Below are 15,321 nucleotides of genomic sequence, written 5' to 3'. Positions count from 1 at the left end.
TTCCATCAAGGGTCAATAACAGCAGGCAGACAAGCCTGCCATGGCAAATTTACATTTACATTTAAGTCATTTAGCAGACGCTCTTATCCAGAGCGACTTACAGTTAGTGCATACATTTTCATACTGGCCCCCCGTGGGAAATGAACCCACAACCCTGGCGTTGCAAGCGCCATGCTCTGCCAACTGAGCTACAGGGGACTACAGTAGCAAAAAGCTAAGTACTGGAAAACACAAGAAAGCACTCAAGTTAGCCTGCTTCGGCCTATGGATGGATCCAACTTGTCTGCCGTGTCAAGTGCAATTATAAACATTTACAGTATATTGACATACATCATCACATGACAAACATGGTAGCTTTTCTATGTAAACTAACAGAAGTGTATAACCGTGGGAGTTCCAGATCTGACATGTACTTATATTTTACAGCCATGGTAGCCGTGCAGCTGTATCCTACGAAATTGGCATTTATCCTCCAACTACTAAAGACCACACTGCCATTTCTCTTCCACACTATTTCCCCCTGCACTGAACCACACCGCGGCCTGACTCTAGAGTTCTGGAGCTCCCGGGTTTTCTCAGGGGAATGGGGACTCACGTCGAGGTGCTCCAGGGTGAAGATGACGGGGTCGGACACAAACACGCGGCTGGACTCCTTGGTGATGGAGGCGGCCAGGATGTGTGAGTTGACGGTCAGGTCTGAGAGGTTACGTCCTCCGCCGCCTCCTCCTCCCCGGAGCGTGGCGTTCTCTGTACTGAGGAACCGGCCCAGGTGCTTATAGAGGACAAACACCAGCTTGGCCACACCTGGGAAAAAAACACATTAGAATAAGATTTATGGTGGCATTGTGAACGTATAGAATTGCTACTCATCTCTATCCATCAGCCACACTCAGTGCAGGGCAATGCTCCTTCAGCATGATCACATTAATTCATTCATTTTTTGTTTTTACCGTTTTTACTGTTGACTTTGACTGTGTTTGCAGATAGTTGAATGGAGGCTCCACCCTTGCTGGTCTGGGGGAACCTGAAGTCCTGCACCTGGCCATCAGTACTGAGCACATACACATCCAGCACTAAAAGAGGATAAGGAGAGGGGGAGGTAGAGGGGGAGGAGCAGAAGGAGACAGAGAGAGGGGGGAGGAGGAGAGGGGAAAGAGGGGAATGGTAGTGGTATACATTACTGATAGGTCACGTTTCAATAGCAACACACAGTGTTTAATAGAGCTCCGATATAAAGGTGGTGAAGGGTGAAAGAAGGGAGGAACCAGATCAAGTGTTCCAGCTAGAGAATCCAATCTCATTGTCAATATCCCATCCAGCGCTATTTACTATAGAAAATAACTGAGCTGCTCCCTGTAACCCTGGCCTACAGAGCTCCTCATGGAGAGAGAGGGAGAGAGAGAACACACCACCACACAACCTGCTGAAGCATGAATGTCAAATATTCATAAGATCAAAAATATCATTGGGCTTTTCTTCCCCCTGTGGGTTCAGATAACTCTGGCCTCGCCAGCGAGCAAATCTCTGAAAAGCCTGCTAGATTCCTGCAGCAAACCTCCTGCCCTCTCTCTCGCTCTCTCTATCCCTCTCCCTCTCCTCTGTGCCAGCTGCGGGATGGCTCTCTCTCACTCTCTTTGATGTGTGGAATTACGGAGGGGTCAGGAGGACGCACGTATCAGCACACTCCCTCCTGTCAGAACCAGCCTCAACTTCCTCACCACAGATCGCTTTTGACACACAGAGATGAGGCATTGTTCTCCCTCTGACGATTTTCTCCTTTCCTTCGCTTCCTTCCTTCTTTCTCTCTATCCCTCTATCCTAAACTTACCCCTTACCCCTCCCTTTTCTCTCCTCCTGCCCTTGACGTTCGTCTCAAGGTGCCATTTGTGTTTCAGCCTGAATCAGGAAACTATGTTAGTGAGGATCATTTTGGGCTTCTCTTCTCCTGCGCATCAGGCGAGCTGCAGAGAAGACTGTCCCTGAGCCTGGCTGGGGCCTCAGTCCTCACATAGCATTGTCAGAGGAGATTGGGATAGTTCTACTAGCTATATTACTACTAGTAGAAATCTGTTGTTGAGGCCCTGTGTGCTAAAAGCACATAAACAAAGTGTGTCAATTGCGCCGGAGGGGATGGCTGCCGTTTTATGGGCTCTTAACCAACCGTGCTATTTTGTTAGTTTTTTCGCATTGTTTGTAACTTATTTTGTACATAATATTGCTGCTACCGTCTCTTATGACCGAAAAGAGCTTCTGGACATCAGAACAGCGATTACTCACCTTGAACTGGACGAATAATTTTTCTTTAATGAGGGATTTGCTCCAGACACCCGACAGGGCCCTCATCCCTGTCATTCGCAGTAGAAAGAAAAGGAGATATCGCGGAAGGAGATCGGGGTGCCTGGTAAGGAGCCGGCGACGAGTGCTAATCTGCCTTTGCCATCGGTACTATTGGCCAATGTATAATCATTTACATTTACATTTGAGTCATTTAGCAGACGCTCTTATCCAGAGCGACTTACAGTTAGTGAGTGCATACATAATTTTTTTATTTTTCATACTGGCCCCCCGTGGGAATCGAACCCACAACCCTGCCGTTGCAAACGCCATGCTCTACCAACTGAGCTACATCCCTGCCGGCCATTCCCTCCCCTACCCTGGACGACGCTGGGCCAATTGTGCGCCGCCCCATGGGTCTCCCGGTCGCGGCCGGCTACGACAGAGCCTGGATTCAAACCAGGATCTCTAGTGGCACAGCTAGCACTTGATAATAAAGTGGACGAACTACAAGCACGTATATCCTACCAACGGGACATAAAAAACTGTAATGTTTCACAGAGTCGTAGCTGAACGACGACATGAATAACATACAACTGGCGGGTTATACACTGTATTGGCAGGATAGAACAGCAGCCTCTGGTAAGACAAGGGGTGGCGGTCTATGTATATTTGTAAACAACAGCTGGTGCACGATATCTAAGGAAGTCTCGAGGTTTTGCTCGCCAGAGGTAGAGTATCTCATGATAAGCTGTAGACCACACTATCTACCAAGAGAGATTTCATCTATATTCTTCGTAGCTGTCTATTTACCAACATAAACCGATGCTGGCACTAAGACCGCACTTAATGAGCTGTACACAGCCATTAGCAAACAGGAAAACGCTCATCCAGAGGCGGCGCTCCTAGTGGCCCGGGACTTTAATGCAGGGAAACTTAAATCCGTTTTACCTCATTTCTACCAGCATGTTAAATGTGCTACCAGAGGGAAAAAAATATATAGACCACCTTTACTCAACACACAGAGACGCGTACAAAGCTCTCCCTCGCCCTCCATTTGGCAAATCTGACCAAAATTCTATCCTGCTGATTCCTGCTTACAAGCACAAACTAAAGCAGGAAGCACCAGTGACTGGGTCAATAAAAAAGTGTCAGATGAAGCAGATGCTAAGCTACAGGACTGTTTTGCTAGCACAGACTGGAAAATTTTCCGGGATTCTTCCGATGGCATTGAGGAGTACACCACATCAGTCACTGGCTTCATCAATAAGTGCATCGATGACATCGTCCCCACAGTGGCCGCACGTACATACCCCAACCAGAAGCCATGGATTACAGGCAACATCCGCACTGAGCTATAGGGTAGAGCTGCCGCTTTCAAGGAGCGGGACTCTAACTCAGAAGCTTATAAAAAATCCTGCTATGCCCTTCGACGAACCATCAAACAGGCAAAGCGTCAATACAGGACTAAGATCGAATCGTACTACACCGGCTCCGACACTCGTCGGATGTGGCAGGGCTTGCAAACTATTACAGACTACAAAGGGAAGCACAGCCGTGAGCTGCCCAGTGTCACAAGCCTACCAGACGAGCAAAATTACTTCTATGCTCGCTTCGAGGCAAATAACACTAAAACATGCATGACAGCATCAGCTGTTCCGGACGACTGTGTGATCACGCTCTCCGTAGCCGATGTGAGTAAGACCTTTAAACAGGTCAACATTCACAAGGCCAGACGGATTACCAGGATGTGTCCTACAAGCATGCGCTGACCAACTGGCAAGTGTCTTCACTGACATTTTCAACCTCTCCCTGTCTGAGTCTATAATACCAACATGTTTCAAGCAGACCACCATAGTCCCTTTGCCCAAGAACACTAAGGTAACCTGCCTAAATGACTACCGACCCATAGCACTTACATCTGTAGCCATGAAGTGCTTTGAAAGGCTGGTCATGGCTCACATCAACATCATTATCCCAGAAACTCTAGACCCACTCAATTTGCATGATGCCCCTACAGATCTACAGATGATGCAATCTCTATTGCGCTCCACACTGCCCTTTCACACCTATGTGAGAATGCTATTCATTGACTACAGCTCAGCGTTCAACACCATAGTGCCCTCAAAGCTCATCACTAAGCTAAGGACCCTGGGACTAAACACCTCCCTCTGCAACTGGATCCTGGACTTCCTGACGGGCCGCCCCCAGGTGGTAAGGGTAGGTCTCAACACGGGGGCCCCTCAGGGGTGCATGCTCAGTCCTCTCCTGTACTCCCTGTTCACCCATGACTGCATGGTTAGGCACGACTCCAACACCATCATTAAGTTTGCCAATGACACAACAGTGGTAGGCCTGATCACCGACAATGACGAGACAGTCTATAGCAGGCGCTGTCAGAGGAAGGCCCTACAAACTGTCAAAGACTCCAGCCACCCTAGTCATAGACTGTTCTCTCTGCTACCGCACAGCAAGCGGTAAGGGATCACCTTGTCTAGGTCCAAGAGGCTTCAAACAGCTTGTACCCCAAAGCCATAAGACTCCTGAACATCTAATCAAATGGCTACCCAGACTATTTGCATTGCATTTAATAACTCTACCTACATGTACAGTGAGGGAAAAAAGTATTTGATCCCCTGCTGATTTTCTACATTTACCCACTGACAAAGAAATGATCAGTCTATAATTTTAATGGTAGGTTTATTTGAACAGTGAGAGACAGAATAACAACAATAAAATCCAGAAAAACGCATGTCAAAAATGTTATAAATTGATTTGCATTTTAATGAGGGAAATAAGTATTTTACCCCCTCTCAATCAGAAAGATTTCTGGCTCCCAGGTGTCTTTTATACAGGTAACGAGCTGAGATTAGGAGCACACTCTTAAAGGGAGTGCTCGTAAACTCAGCTTGTTACCTGTATAAAAGACACCTGTCCACAGAAGCTATCAATAATCAGATTCCAAACTCTCCACCATGGCCAAGACCAAAGAGCTCTCCAAGGATGTCAGGGACAAGATTGTAGACCTACACAAGGCTGGAATGGGCTACAAGACCATCACCAAGCAGATGTGACAACAGTTGGTGCGATTATTCGCAAATGGAAGAAACACAAAAGAACTGTCAATCTCCCTCGGCCTGGGGCTCCATGCAAGATCTCACCTCATGGAGTTGCAATGATCATGAGAACGGTGAGGAACCAGCCCAGAACTACACGGGAGGATCTTGTCAATGATCTCAAGGCAGCTGGGACCATAGTCACCAAGAAAACAATTGGTAACACACTACGCCGTGAAGGACTGAAATCCTGCAGCGCCCGCAAGGTCCCCCTGCTCAAGAAAGCACATATACAGGGCCGTCTGAAGTTTGCCAATGAACATCTGAATGATTCAGAGGAGAACTGGGTGAAAGTGTTGTGGTCAGATGAGACCAAAATGGAGCTCTTTGGCATCAACTCAACTCGCCGTGTTTGGAGGAGGAGGCACCTAAAGGTGGAAACATTATGCTCTGGGGATGTTTTTCTGCTAAGGGGACAAGACAACTTCACCGCATCAAAGGGACGATGGACGGGGCCATGTACTGTCAAATCTTGGGTGAGAACCTCCTTCCTTCAGCCAGGGCATTGAAAATGGGTCGTGGATGGGTATTCCAGCATGACAATGACCCAAAACACACGGCCAAGGCAACAAAGGAGTGGCTCAAGAAGAAGCACATTAAGGTCCTGGAGTGGCCTAGCCAGTCTCCAGACCTTAATCCCATAGAAAATCTGTGGAGGGAGCTGAAGGTTCGAGTTGCCAAACGTCAGCCTCAAAACCTTAATGACTTGGAGAAGATCTGCAAAGAGGAGTGGGACAAAATCCCTCCTGAGATGTGTGCAAACCTGGTGGCCAACTACAAGAAACGTCTGACCTCTGTGATTGCCAACAAGGGTTTTGCCACCAAGTACTAAGTCATGTTTTGCAGAGGGGTCAAATACTTATTTCCCTCATTAAAATGCTAATCAATTTATAAAATTTTTGACATGCATTTGTCTGGATTTTTGTTGTTGTTATTCTGTCTCTCACTGTTCAAATAAACCTACTATTAAAATTATAGACTGATCATGTCTTTGTCAGTGGGCAAACGTACAAAATCAGCAGGGGATCAAATATTTTTTCCCTCACTGCACATACTACCTCAATTACCTTGACTAACCGGTGCCCCCGCACATTGACTCGGTACCGGTACCCCTTGTATTCAGTCTCGCTATTGTTATTTTACTGCTACTCTTTAATTATTTGTTACTTTTATTTATTTTTAGCTATTCTTTCTTAAAACTGCATTGTTGGTTAAGGGCTTGTAAGTAAGCATTTCACTGTACAGTCGTGGTCAAAGGTTTTGAGAATGACACAAGTATTGGTCTTGACAAAGTTTGTAGCTTCAGTATGTTTAGATATTTTTGTCAGATGTTACTATGGTATACTGAAGTATAATTACAAGCATTCCATAAGTGTCAAAGGCTTTTATTGACAATTACATTAAGTTTATGCAAAGAGTCAATATTTCCAGTGTTGACCCTTCTTTTTCAAGACCTCTGCAATCCGCCCTGGCATGCTGTCAATTAACTTCTGGGCCACATCCTGACTCATGGCAGCGCATTCTTGCATAATCAATGCTTGGAGTTTGTCAGGATTTGTGGGTTTTTGTTTGTCCACCCGCCTCTTGAGGATCGACCACAAGTTCTCAATGGGATTAAGGTCTGGGGAGTTTCCTGGCCATGGACCCAAAATGTCAATGTTTTGTTCCCAGAGCCACTTAGTTATCACTTTTGCCTTATGGCAAGGTGTTCCATTATGCTGGAAAAGGCATTGGTCGTCACCAAACTGTTCTTGGATGGTTGGGAGAAGTTGCTCTCGGAGGATGTGTTGGTACCATTCTTTATTCATGGCTGTGTTCTTAGGCAAAATTGTGAGTGAGCCCACTCCCTTGGCTGAGAAGCAACCCCACACATGAATGGTCTCAGGATGCTTTAGTGTTGGCATGACACAGGACTGATGGTAGCGCTCACCTTGTCTTCTCCGGACAAGGTGTTTTCCGGATGCTCCAAACAATCGGAAAGGGGATTCATCAGAGAAAATGACTTTACCCCAGTCCTCAGCAGACCAATCCCTGTACCTTTTGCAGAATATCAGTCTGTCCCTGATGTTTTTCTTGGAGAGAAGTGGCTTCTTTGCTGCCCTACTTGACACTAGGCCATCCTCCAAAAGTCTACGCCTCACTGTGCGTGCAGATGCACTCACACCTGCCTGCTGCCATTCCTGAGCAAGCTCTGCACTGGTGGTGCCCCGATCCCGCAGCTCAATCAACTTTAGGAGACGGTCCTGGCGCTTGCTGGACTTTCTTGGGCGCCCTGACGCCTTCTTCACAACAATTGAACCTCTCTCCTTGAAGTTCTTGATGATCCGATAAATGGTTGATTTAGGTGCAATCTTACTAGCAGCAATATCCTTGCCTGGAAAGCCCTTTTTGTGCAAAGCAATGATGATGGCAGGTGTTTCCTTGCAGGTGACCATGGTTAACAGGAAGAACAATGATTTCAAGCACCACCCTCCTTTTAAAGCTTCCAGTCTGTTATTCTAACTCAATCAGCATGACAGAGTGATCTCCAGCCTTGTCCTCGTCAACACTCTCACCTGTGTTAACGAGAGAATCACTGACATGATGGCAGCTGGTCCTTTTGTGGCAGGGCTGAAATGCAGTGGAAATGTTTTTTGGGGATTAAGTTCATTTTCATGGCAAAGAGGGACTTTACAATTAATTGCAATTCATCTGATCACTCTTCATGACATTCTGGAGTATATGCAAATTGCCATCATCAAAACTGAGGCAGCAGACTTTGTGAAAATTAGTATTTGTGTCATTCTCAAAACTTTTGACCACGACTGTGTATGGTCTACACCTGTTGTATTAGGCGCATGTGACAAATAAAATTTTATTTGATTTAATATGATTTGTTTGCAACGATTAACTATACATGGCGTGTATAGGCAAACAATTTAATTTTGCATTAGCGGGCTGCAGTGCATCTGGTTTTTCTTATCTGCTTGTAATGACCATTTACTGACAAAGGGTTAAGGCAGGGTTAGAGGATATAGCTACCGTATAGAAAATACTATATATGCAAAAGTATGTGGACACCCCTTCAAATTAGTGGATTCGGCTATTTCAGCCACACCCGTTGCTGACAGGTTTATCAAATCGAGCACACAGCCATGCAATCTCCATAGACAAACATTGGCAGTAGAATGGCCTTACTGAAGATCTCATTGACTTTCAACGTCATAGGATGCCACCTTTCCAGCAAGTCAGTTTGTAAAATTTCTGCCCTGCTAGAGCTGCCCTGGTCAACTGTAATTGCTGTTTTTGTGAAGTGGAAACGTCTAGGAGCAACAATGGCTCAGCCGCGAAGCGGTAGGCCACACAAGCTCACAGAACGGGACCGGCGAGTGCTGAAGCTTGTAGCGTGTAAAAATCATCTGTTCTCGGTTGCAACACTCACTACCAAGTTCCAAACTCCCTCTGGAAGCAACGTCAGCACAATAACTGTTTGTCGGGAGCTTAATATAATCGGTTTCTATGGCCGAGCTGCCGCACACAAGCCTAAGATCACCATGCGCAATGCCAAGCGTCGTCTGGAGTGGTGTACAGCTCGCCGCCATTGGGCTCTGGAGCAGTGGAAACGCGTTCTCTGGAGTGATTAATCACGCTTCACCATTTGACAGTCCGACGGACAAATCTGGGTTTGGTGGATGCCAGGAGAACGCTACCTGCCCCAATGCATAGTGCCAACTGTAAAGTTTGGTGGAGGAAGAATAATGGTCTGGGGCTGTTTTTCATGGTACGGCTAGGCCCCTTAGTTCCAGTGAAGGGAAATCTTAACATTACAGTATACAATGACATTCTAGATGATTCCGTGCTTCCTACTTTGTGGAAACAGTTTGGGAAAGGCCCTTTCCTGTTTCAGCATGACAATGCCCCCGTGCACAAAGCGAGGTCCATACAGAAATGGATTGTCGAGATCGGTGTGGAAGAACTTGACTGGCCTGCACAGAGCCCTGACCTCAACCCCATCGAACACCTTTGGGATTAATTGGAAATGCCGACTGCGAGCCAGGCCTAATCGCCCAACATCAGTGCCCGACCTCGCTAACGCTCTTGTGGCTGATTGGAAGCAAGTCCACGCAGCAATGTTCCAACATCTAGTGGCTGTTATAGCAGCAAAGGGGGGACCAACTCCATATTAATGGCCATGATTTTGGAATTAGATGTTCGATGAGCAGATGTCCACATACTTTTGGTCATGTAGTGTATGAAATGATTCAATTGATTTATTCGATCTTCCATGAGAAGACCAGACAGTTCATCTTGCAGAACAAATTCAATGCCCCTACTTAACTATGCAAGAAAAAGGCAGTGGGGAACTCATAACCATGGCAACAAAGAGGCTTGTGTAGGGAAAATGACAGTTCACTGCACAAAGCTGACTTAAATGAATGAGATCACATTGCTAATAAACTGCCTGTGAGAACATATTAGCTTGCCTGGCGCTGAGCGAGACATCAAACCTCCTACTGTGACTTCAACTAAATTTGGTCTTTCTAAAAACCACTTTGCCTCTCTCCTGGAGGAATAGCTGTCCAGGTTCTTGTCTAGAATGAATAAGCCCATGGAACAGAAGCCCTGGGGCCTAGCAGAAGTATGTTTCTACAGAATGGTTGTGAATGTTAACTTCCACTTCCTTGAACATAACAAACTGTAGAAAAAAAGCCAATTTTAGTACTGAGGTTAAAGTAATTTTCTTCCAAGACAGGGGGGAGATAATCCAAATGAAAATAATCATTAAAACTGTGGATTGTAACTGGCAGACGTGTCTGTCTAGTTTTTCATTTTTATGAGTGATGGGCAGGGTGGGTAGAGAGAGAAAAAAAAACGTACTTATGTTGTCTGCAGGCACTTTGACTACAGCGGGCTCAATCAGGTTGTCGGCAAGGACGAAGGCTCCTTCCTCCAGGGTATCCAGTAACATGGTGGCTGCGTGCGTTTGCTCCGTGGAATTCATGTCTTCCCAGGACTTCAGGGCTTCCGGCCTCAGGAGGTTGTCAACCGTATCCACTATGGCCTGTATCCGTGGACACAAGTAAAATGTCAGACCTTTGTTGCTTTTTATTTATACCTCATAACTTCTACTAATGTCTGCAGCATACAGGTGGAAAAGGGGCAAGGAAGGCATATGATGCTGATGGCAAGTAAGGACAAGCAACAACCAAGAAATTCAACAAATAAGGTCACAGGAATTAAAGGATGATATGAAGATACATTCAAATTAAAACATCACTTAAAGATGGCATGGTGGTCACAGAATATAAACTACAGGAAGTTGTCTCCCCACTTCGCTGGTTTAGACCGATTTCTTTTCTTTTGAATAACAAAACTGTGCCAGAGGGGAAGTTCAAACACAAACCAAATGTTTTTCAAATGAATGGAGAAGTTTTTCCACAATACTACTCTCTCAGTTCCTGTTCTTTAACATCTTATTTTTCCCAAAGAACAATTATCTTCCTCTTCGCTAACAAAAAATATATTCCATAACAGAATCTGGTCATAATGGCCTTGCAATGTGCAGCTTTTCCTTCCTAGAGGGGAAAATGTTATAAAGAAAATTAATCAATTTGTTTCATGGGTAGCAGTCTAAGTAAAGAAGGGTATAATTCTGCTTGTTTTCAATGACAATCCTTTCATTTCCTGCTTGGCTGATAAGCAGTAAGTAAGCAAAACATTCCAAACGCTCAAGAAAAAGTATCAAATGTTGATCAAAATGGAGGTCACTGTGACCCTGTGCAGGAGAGTTCAACTCCCATGTAGCTTAGCATTTCTATCTATATCCATAGCCACACAGCAGCGCTAACGCTAGCCCCATTGATGACTCCCATGTAGCTTATCTATAGTGCATTCGGAAAGTAAACAGACCCCTTCCCTTTTCCCACATTTTGTTACGTTACAGCCTTATTCTAAAATGGATTAAATATTATTTTTTTCTCATTAATCTACACACAATACCCCATAATGACAAAGCGAAAATAGATTTCTAGAAAAATGTGCACATTTATTAAAGGTAAAAAACAGAAATACCTTATTTACGTAAGTATTCAGACCCTTTGCTATGAGACTCGAAATTTAGCTCAGGTGCATCCTGTTTCCATTGATCATCCTTGAGATGTTTCTTCAACTTGATTGGAGTCCACCTGTGGTAAATTCAATTGATTGATCCTCTGTGGAGATGGGAGAACCTTCCAGAAGGACAACCATCTCTGCAGCACTCCACCAATCAGGCCTTTATGGTAGAGTGGCCAGACGGAAGCCACTCCTCAGTAAAAGGCACATCACAGCCCGCTTGGAGTTTGCCAAAAGGCACCTAAATGACTCTCAGACCATGAGAAACAAGATTCTCTGGTCTGATGAAACCAAGATTTAACTCTTTGGCCTGAATGTCAAGCGTCACGTCTGGAGGAAACCTGGCACCATCCCTACGGTGAAGCATGGTGGTGGCAGCATCATGCTGTGGGGATGTTTTTCAGAGGCAGGGACTCGAAGACTAGTCAGGATTGAGGGAAAGATGAACGGAGCAAAGTACAGAGAGATCCTTGATGAAAACCTGCTCCAGAGTGCTATCGACCTCAGACTGGGGCAAAGGTTCACCTTCCAACAGGACAACGACCCTAAGCACACAGCCAAAACAACGCTGGAGTGGCTTTGGGACAAGTGTCTGAATGTCCTTGAGTGGCCCAGCCAGAGCCCGGACTTGAACCCGATCGAACATCTCTGGAGAGACCTGAAAATAACTGTGCAGTGACGCTCCCCATCCAACCTGACAGAGCTTGAAAGGATCTGCAGAGAAGAATGGGAGAAACTCCCTAAATACAGGTGTGCCAAGCTTGTAGCGTCATACCCAAGAAGACTCAAGACCGTAATCGCTACCAAAGCTGCTTCAACAAAGTACTGAGTAAAAGGTCTGAATACGTATGTAAATGTGATATTTCTGTTTTTTATATACATTTACAAAAAATTATAAAAACCGGTTTTTGCTCTGTCATTATGGGGTATTGTGGTTAGATTGATTAGGGGGGGAAAGGTTGACTACTTTCCGAATGCACTGTATATCCACAACCACACAGCAATGTAAACGCTAGCCCCACTCATGACTCCCATGTAGCTTATATCCATATCCACACAGCAGCGCTACCAAACATATCCATCAGCATAATTACCCCACAAATCCATATCAACCCATGACCCGATAAACTAGTGACAATTTAACCACAGGTGACATTAACCACAGCAGAGGCCCAGGCTACACTATAGTGGTAATTAGCCAATAACAACAGTCACTCAATGTACCAATTAGTGCAAAGCTGTGATTATCATCCACACACACTAATTGACCATAGGCACAATTACCCTGTTGTCTGGATTAACCAGTGGGACGATTAAACACTGTAGTCCCTCGCCATCAAACCAGACTGATGATTAACCAATCACCAAAACATGTAAACCAACCACACGGCTGGCTACCATTATTACCTAGAGCTATGATAGGCGTACAGCCCAGTCAGTGTCGGAGAGGATAGGATAGGAAGAGAGGGGAGGAGGGGAGGCGTCACAGTAGTGATTTCAGGGCTAGGACCATTACACCCCAGACAAACAAAGAAACACTCAATGGTCCTCCCTCCTGGTGAGTACCCGCTTCCTTGTAGGCATGAAGAATGAGGAACACAAAAAAAAGATTTACAAAATTTCAATGTCTTTAATTTGTGGCAGCGTTAGAAGAAAGAAAAAACCTCTCTGTTCTGATTGAGTCCTCTTTAATTAATATAATTCTCGCCTGGGTGGAGGTCCCACCACACACCAATCACAAGATGCCCCACAGCGAGCAGGAAATGCTTGGGTGGTGGTGGTGCTGACTTCACTTACATTGCCTATTGATGAATGGTGATGCATAAAGAAAACAGACTTAAATCAAGTTGACGGAGAAATACAGTGTATCCCTATTTCTCACAGTAAACGAGACCTCAGTAAAAAACAGCCCTAACTCATGGTGAAGAATGCTCCCACCAGTTATACAGAGACTGAAGAGAGAGACACAGAGGTCTGAGAAGGCTGGTTTGTTTTGTGCAAGGCAGGCCCACTGTGAGTTTACGCCAGAACCGCTTCTTTCAACAGGACCTGCTCTCAGATTATAAACTCAGAGGAAAGGAAAATGACATTAAGAGAGAAAGGAATGAAAATAACCTACTAATCCTATATGAACACAAACACATTAATGGGACTGAAAATGAATCCATCAAACAAACACAAAATTGTGCACTTTTGTCAGCGAGAGGAGGAACAAGGAGAGGCTGGAAATGGTAAAACACAAGCAAGTGAAAAACTGAGTACACTGCCACTTTGATCAAACTTCTGGCTGACAGGGAGCTACAATTACGGCCGTGGGAAGGCAATTACTCATACAACGCACAAAGAGCAGACAGGAGAGAGGGGAATAGAGAGAGAGATAAGAGATAGAAGGAGAGATATTGACAGACAGACAGACATACAGACAGGCAGGCAGGCAGGCAGACGCATTGTGCATACAGACAAGCCAGCAGATAATCACAGACAGACACCAATGCTTCATGCTACTGAGCATATTGTGGATACTTTAAGAGGGAAAGGTGTCTATGTGGAACCAGCAGATATACAGTACCTTCATATATGCCCTGCAAGTCCGCTCTCTCTTTTGAAGCTTTTTAACACAAAGAACAAGAAAAAAAGGAGGTTAGTCTATGTCTTTAGAAAACACAGATATCTTAAAATACACCACTTACCCAACTTGAATAAGGATGGAAATTATAATATATAAACCTTATGAAATAAGAAGCTCACTGTATATTATGCAGCACATTCTAAATGTGTTTCGGAAGCTGTATCTAGCTTACATAACTACAAGGGGCCAAGACAGAGCTGCACAGCATAGCGTTGTAGATGGGGAATTGCTGAGGTAAACTTCCTACTCTTTGCATTTACGATGCTTTATAAAGCATTGAGACAATAAACCAAGCAGGAGATGGTCATTTGGAATCTATGGCACTGTGGTTATAACAGTATGCCGGCTTTTATTGTAGAGCCTTTTGTTGGTTGGTCTCCGTCTCAGTCAAAAGAGACTGCTTCATTATTCCCACTGCTAGCTAAATTGTGGCTGCAGGAGTATAGCACTGTGCAGTTTTAAGAGAGTACAGCCAGAACATAGACAGAAAGATTCAGTCTAGGATTTGCTAACCCAAAAGTAACAAAGACAACACTACCCAGGTGTCTTTTGGTCCAAATCCTTTCACTTTTACGTTCTGAATAGTACTGTAATACTGTAATTAATTTATCCATATGACTGTGGCCTTAACATTCCTCCTTGGGCCCTTCACTCAGAGATACAGTTGAAGTCGGGGAAGTTTACATACACCTTAGCCAAATACATTTAAACTCTGTTTTTCACAATTCCTGACATTTAATCCTAGTAAAAATTCATTGTTTTAGGTCAGTTAGGATCACCACTTTATTTTAAGAACTTGAAATGTCAGAATAATAGTAGAGAGAAAGAAATAAAAGCAGAAATAAATCATTCATCACATTCCCAGTGGGTCAGAAGTTTACATACACTCAATTAGTATTTGGTAGCATTGCCTTTAAATTGTTTAACTTGGGTCAAACATTTCGGGTAGCCTTCCACAAGCTTCCCACAATAAGTTGGGTGAATTTTGGCCCATTCCTCCTGACAGAGCTGGTGTAACTGAGTCAGGTTTGTGTATGGAGCGAGACTGCTTTGCTCACAGTTTTCCGTAGAGGGCTGCGCAAAGACGTACAGACTGAGTTGGCTTGTCGAGGAGATATCACTACGCTACATGAGTTTATCAAAATTGCCATCTCTATTGATAATCTTATAGTGCAACACCAGGCATCCACAGTTCGGGAGCCCTCGATC

The 15,321-nt window shown here is 44.8% G+C and overlaps 1 protein-coding gene across 1 annotated transcript in view; it reads right to left on the bottom strand.

Moving 5' to 3' along the window:
* Positions 1 to 15,321, bottom strand: part of LOC311147234 (adhesion G protein-coupled receptor L2-like) — a gene marked incomplete at its 5' end in the record, with an annotated part of 83,996 nt that overhangs the window by 20,847 nt on the left and 47,828 nt on the right. Inside the window, 4 exons of the mRNA XM_084183896.1 lie at positions 596 to 804; positions 951 to 1,073; positions 10,248 to 10,431; positions 14,053 to 14,091. Of these exons, the coding sequence (XP_084040022.1) occupies positions 596 to 804; positions 951 to 1,073; positions 10,248 to 10,431; positions 14,053 to 14,091 (555 nt within the window). The remainder of the gene's footprint in view (positions 1 to 595; positions 805 to 950; positions 1,074 to 10,247; positions 10,432 to 14,052; positions 14,092 to 15,321) is intronic.

This window comes from Coregonus lavaretus (assembly GCF_964263955.1).
Source record: "Coregonus lavaretus genome assembly, chromosome: 19".
Taxonomy (NCBI): Eukaryota; Metazoa; Chordata; class Actinopteri; order Salmoniformes; family Salmonidae; genus Coregonus; species Coregonus lavaretus.
This window is presented reverse-complemented; position numbering and strand designations above follow the sequence as displayed.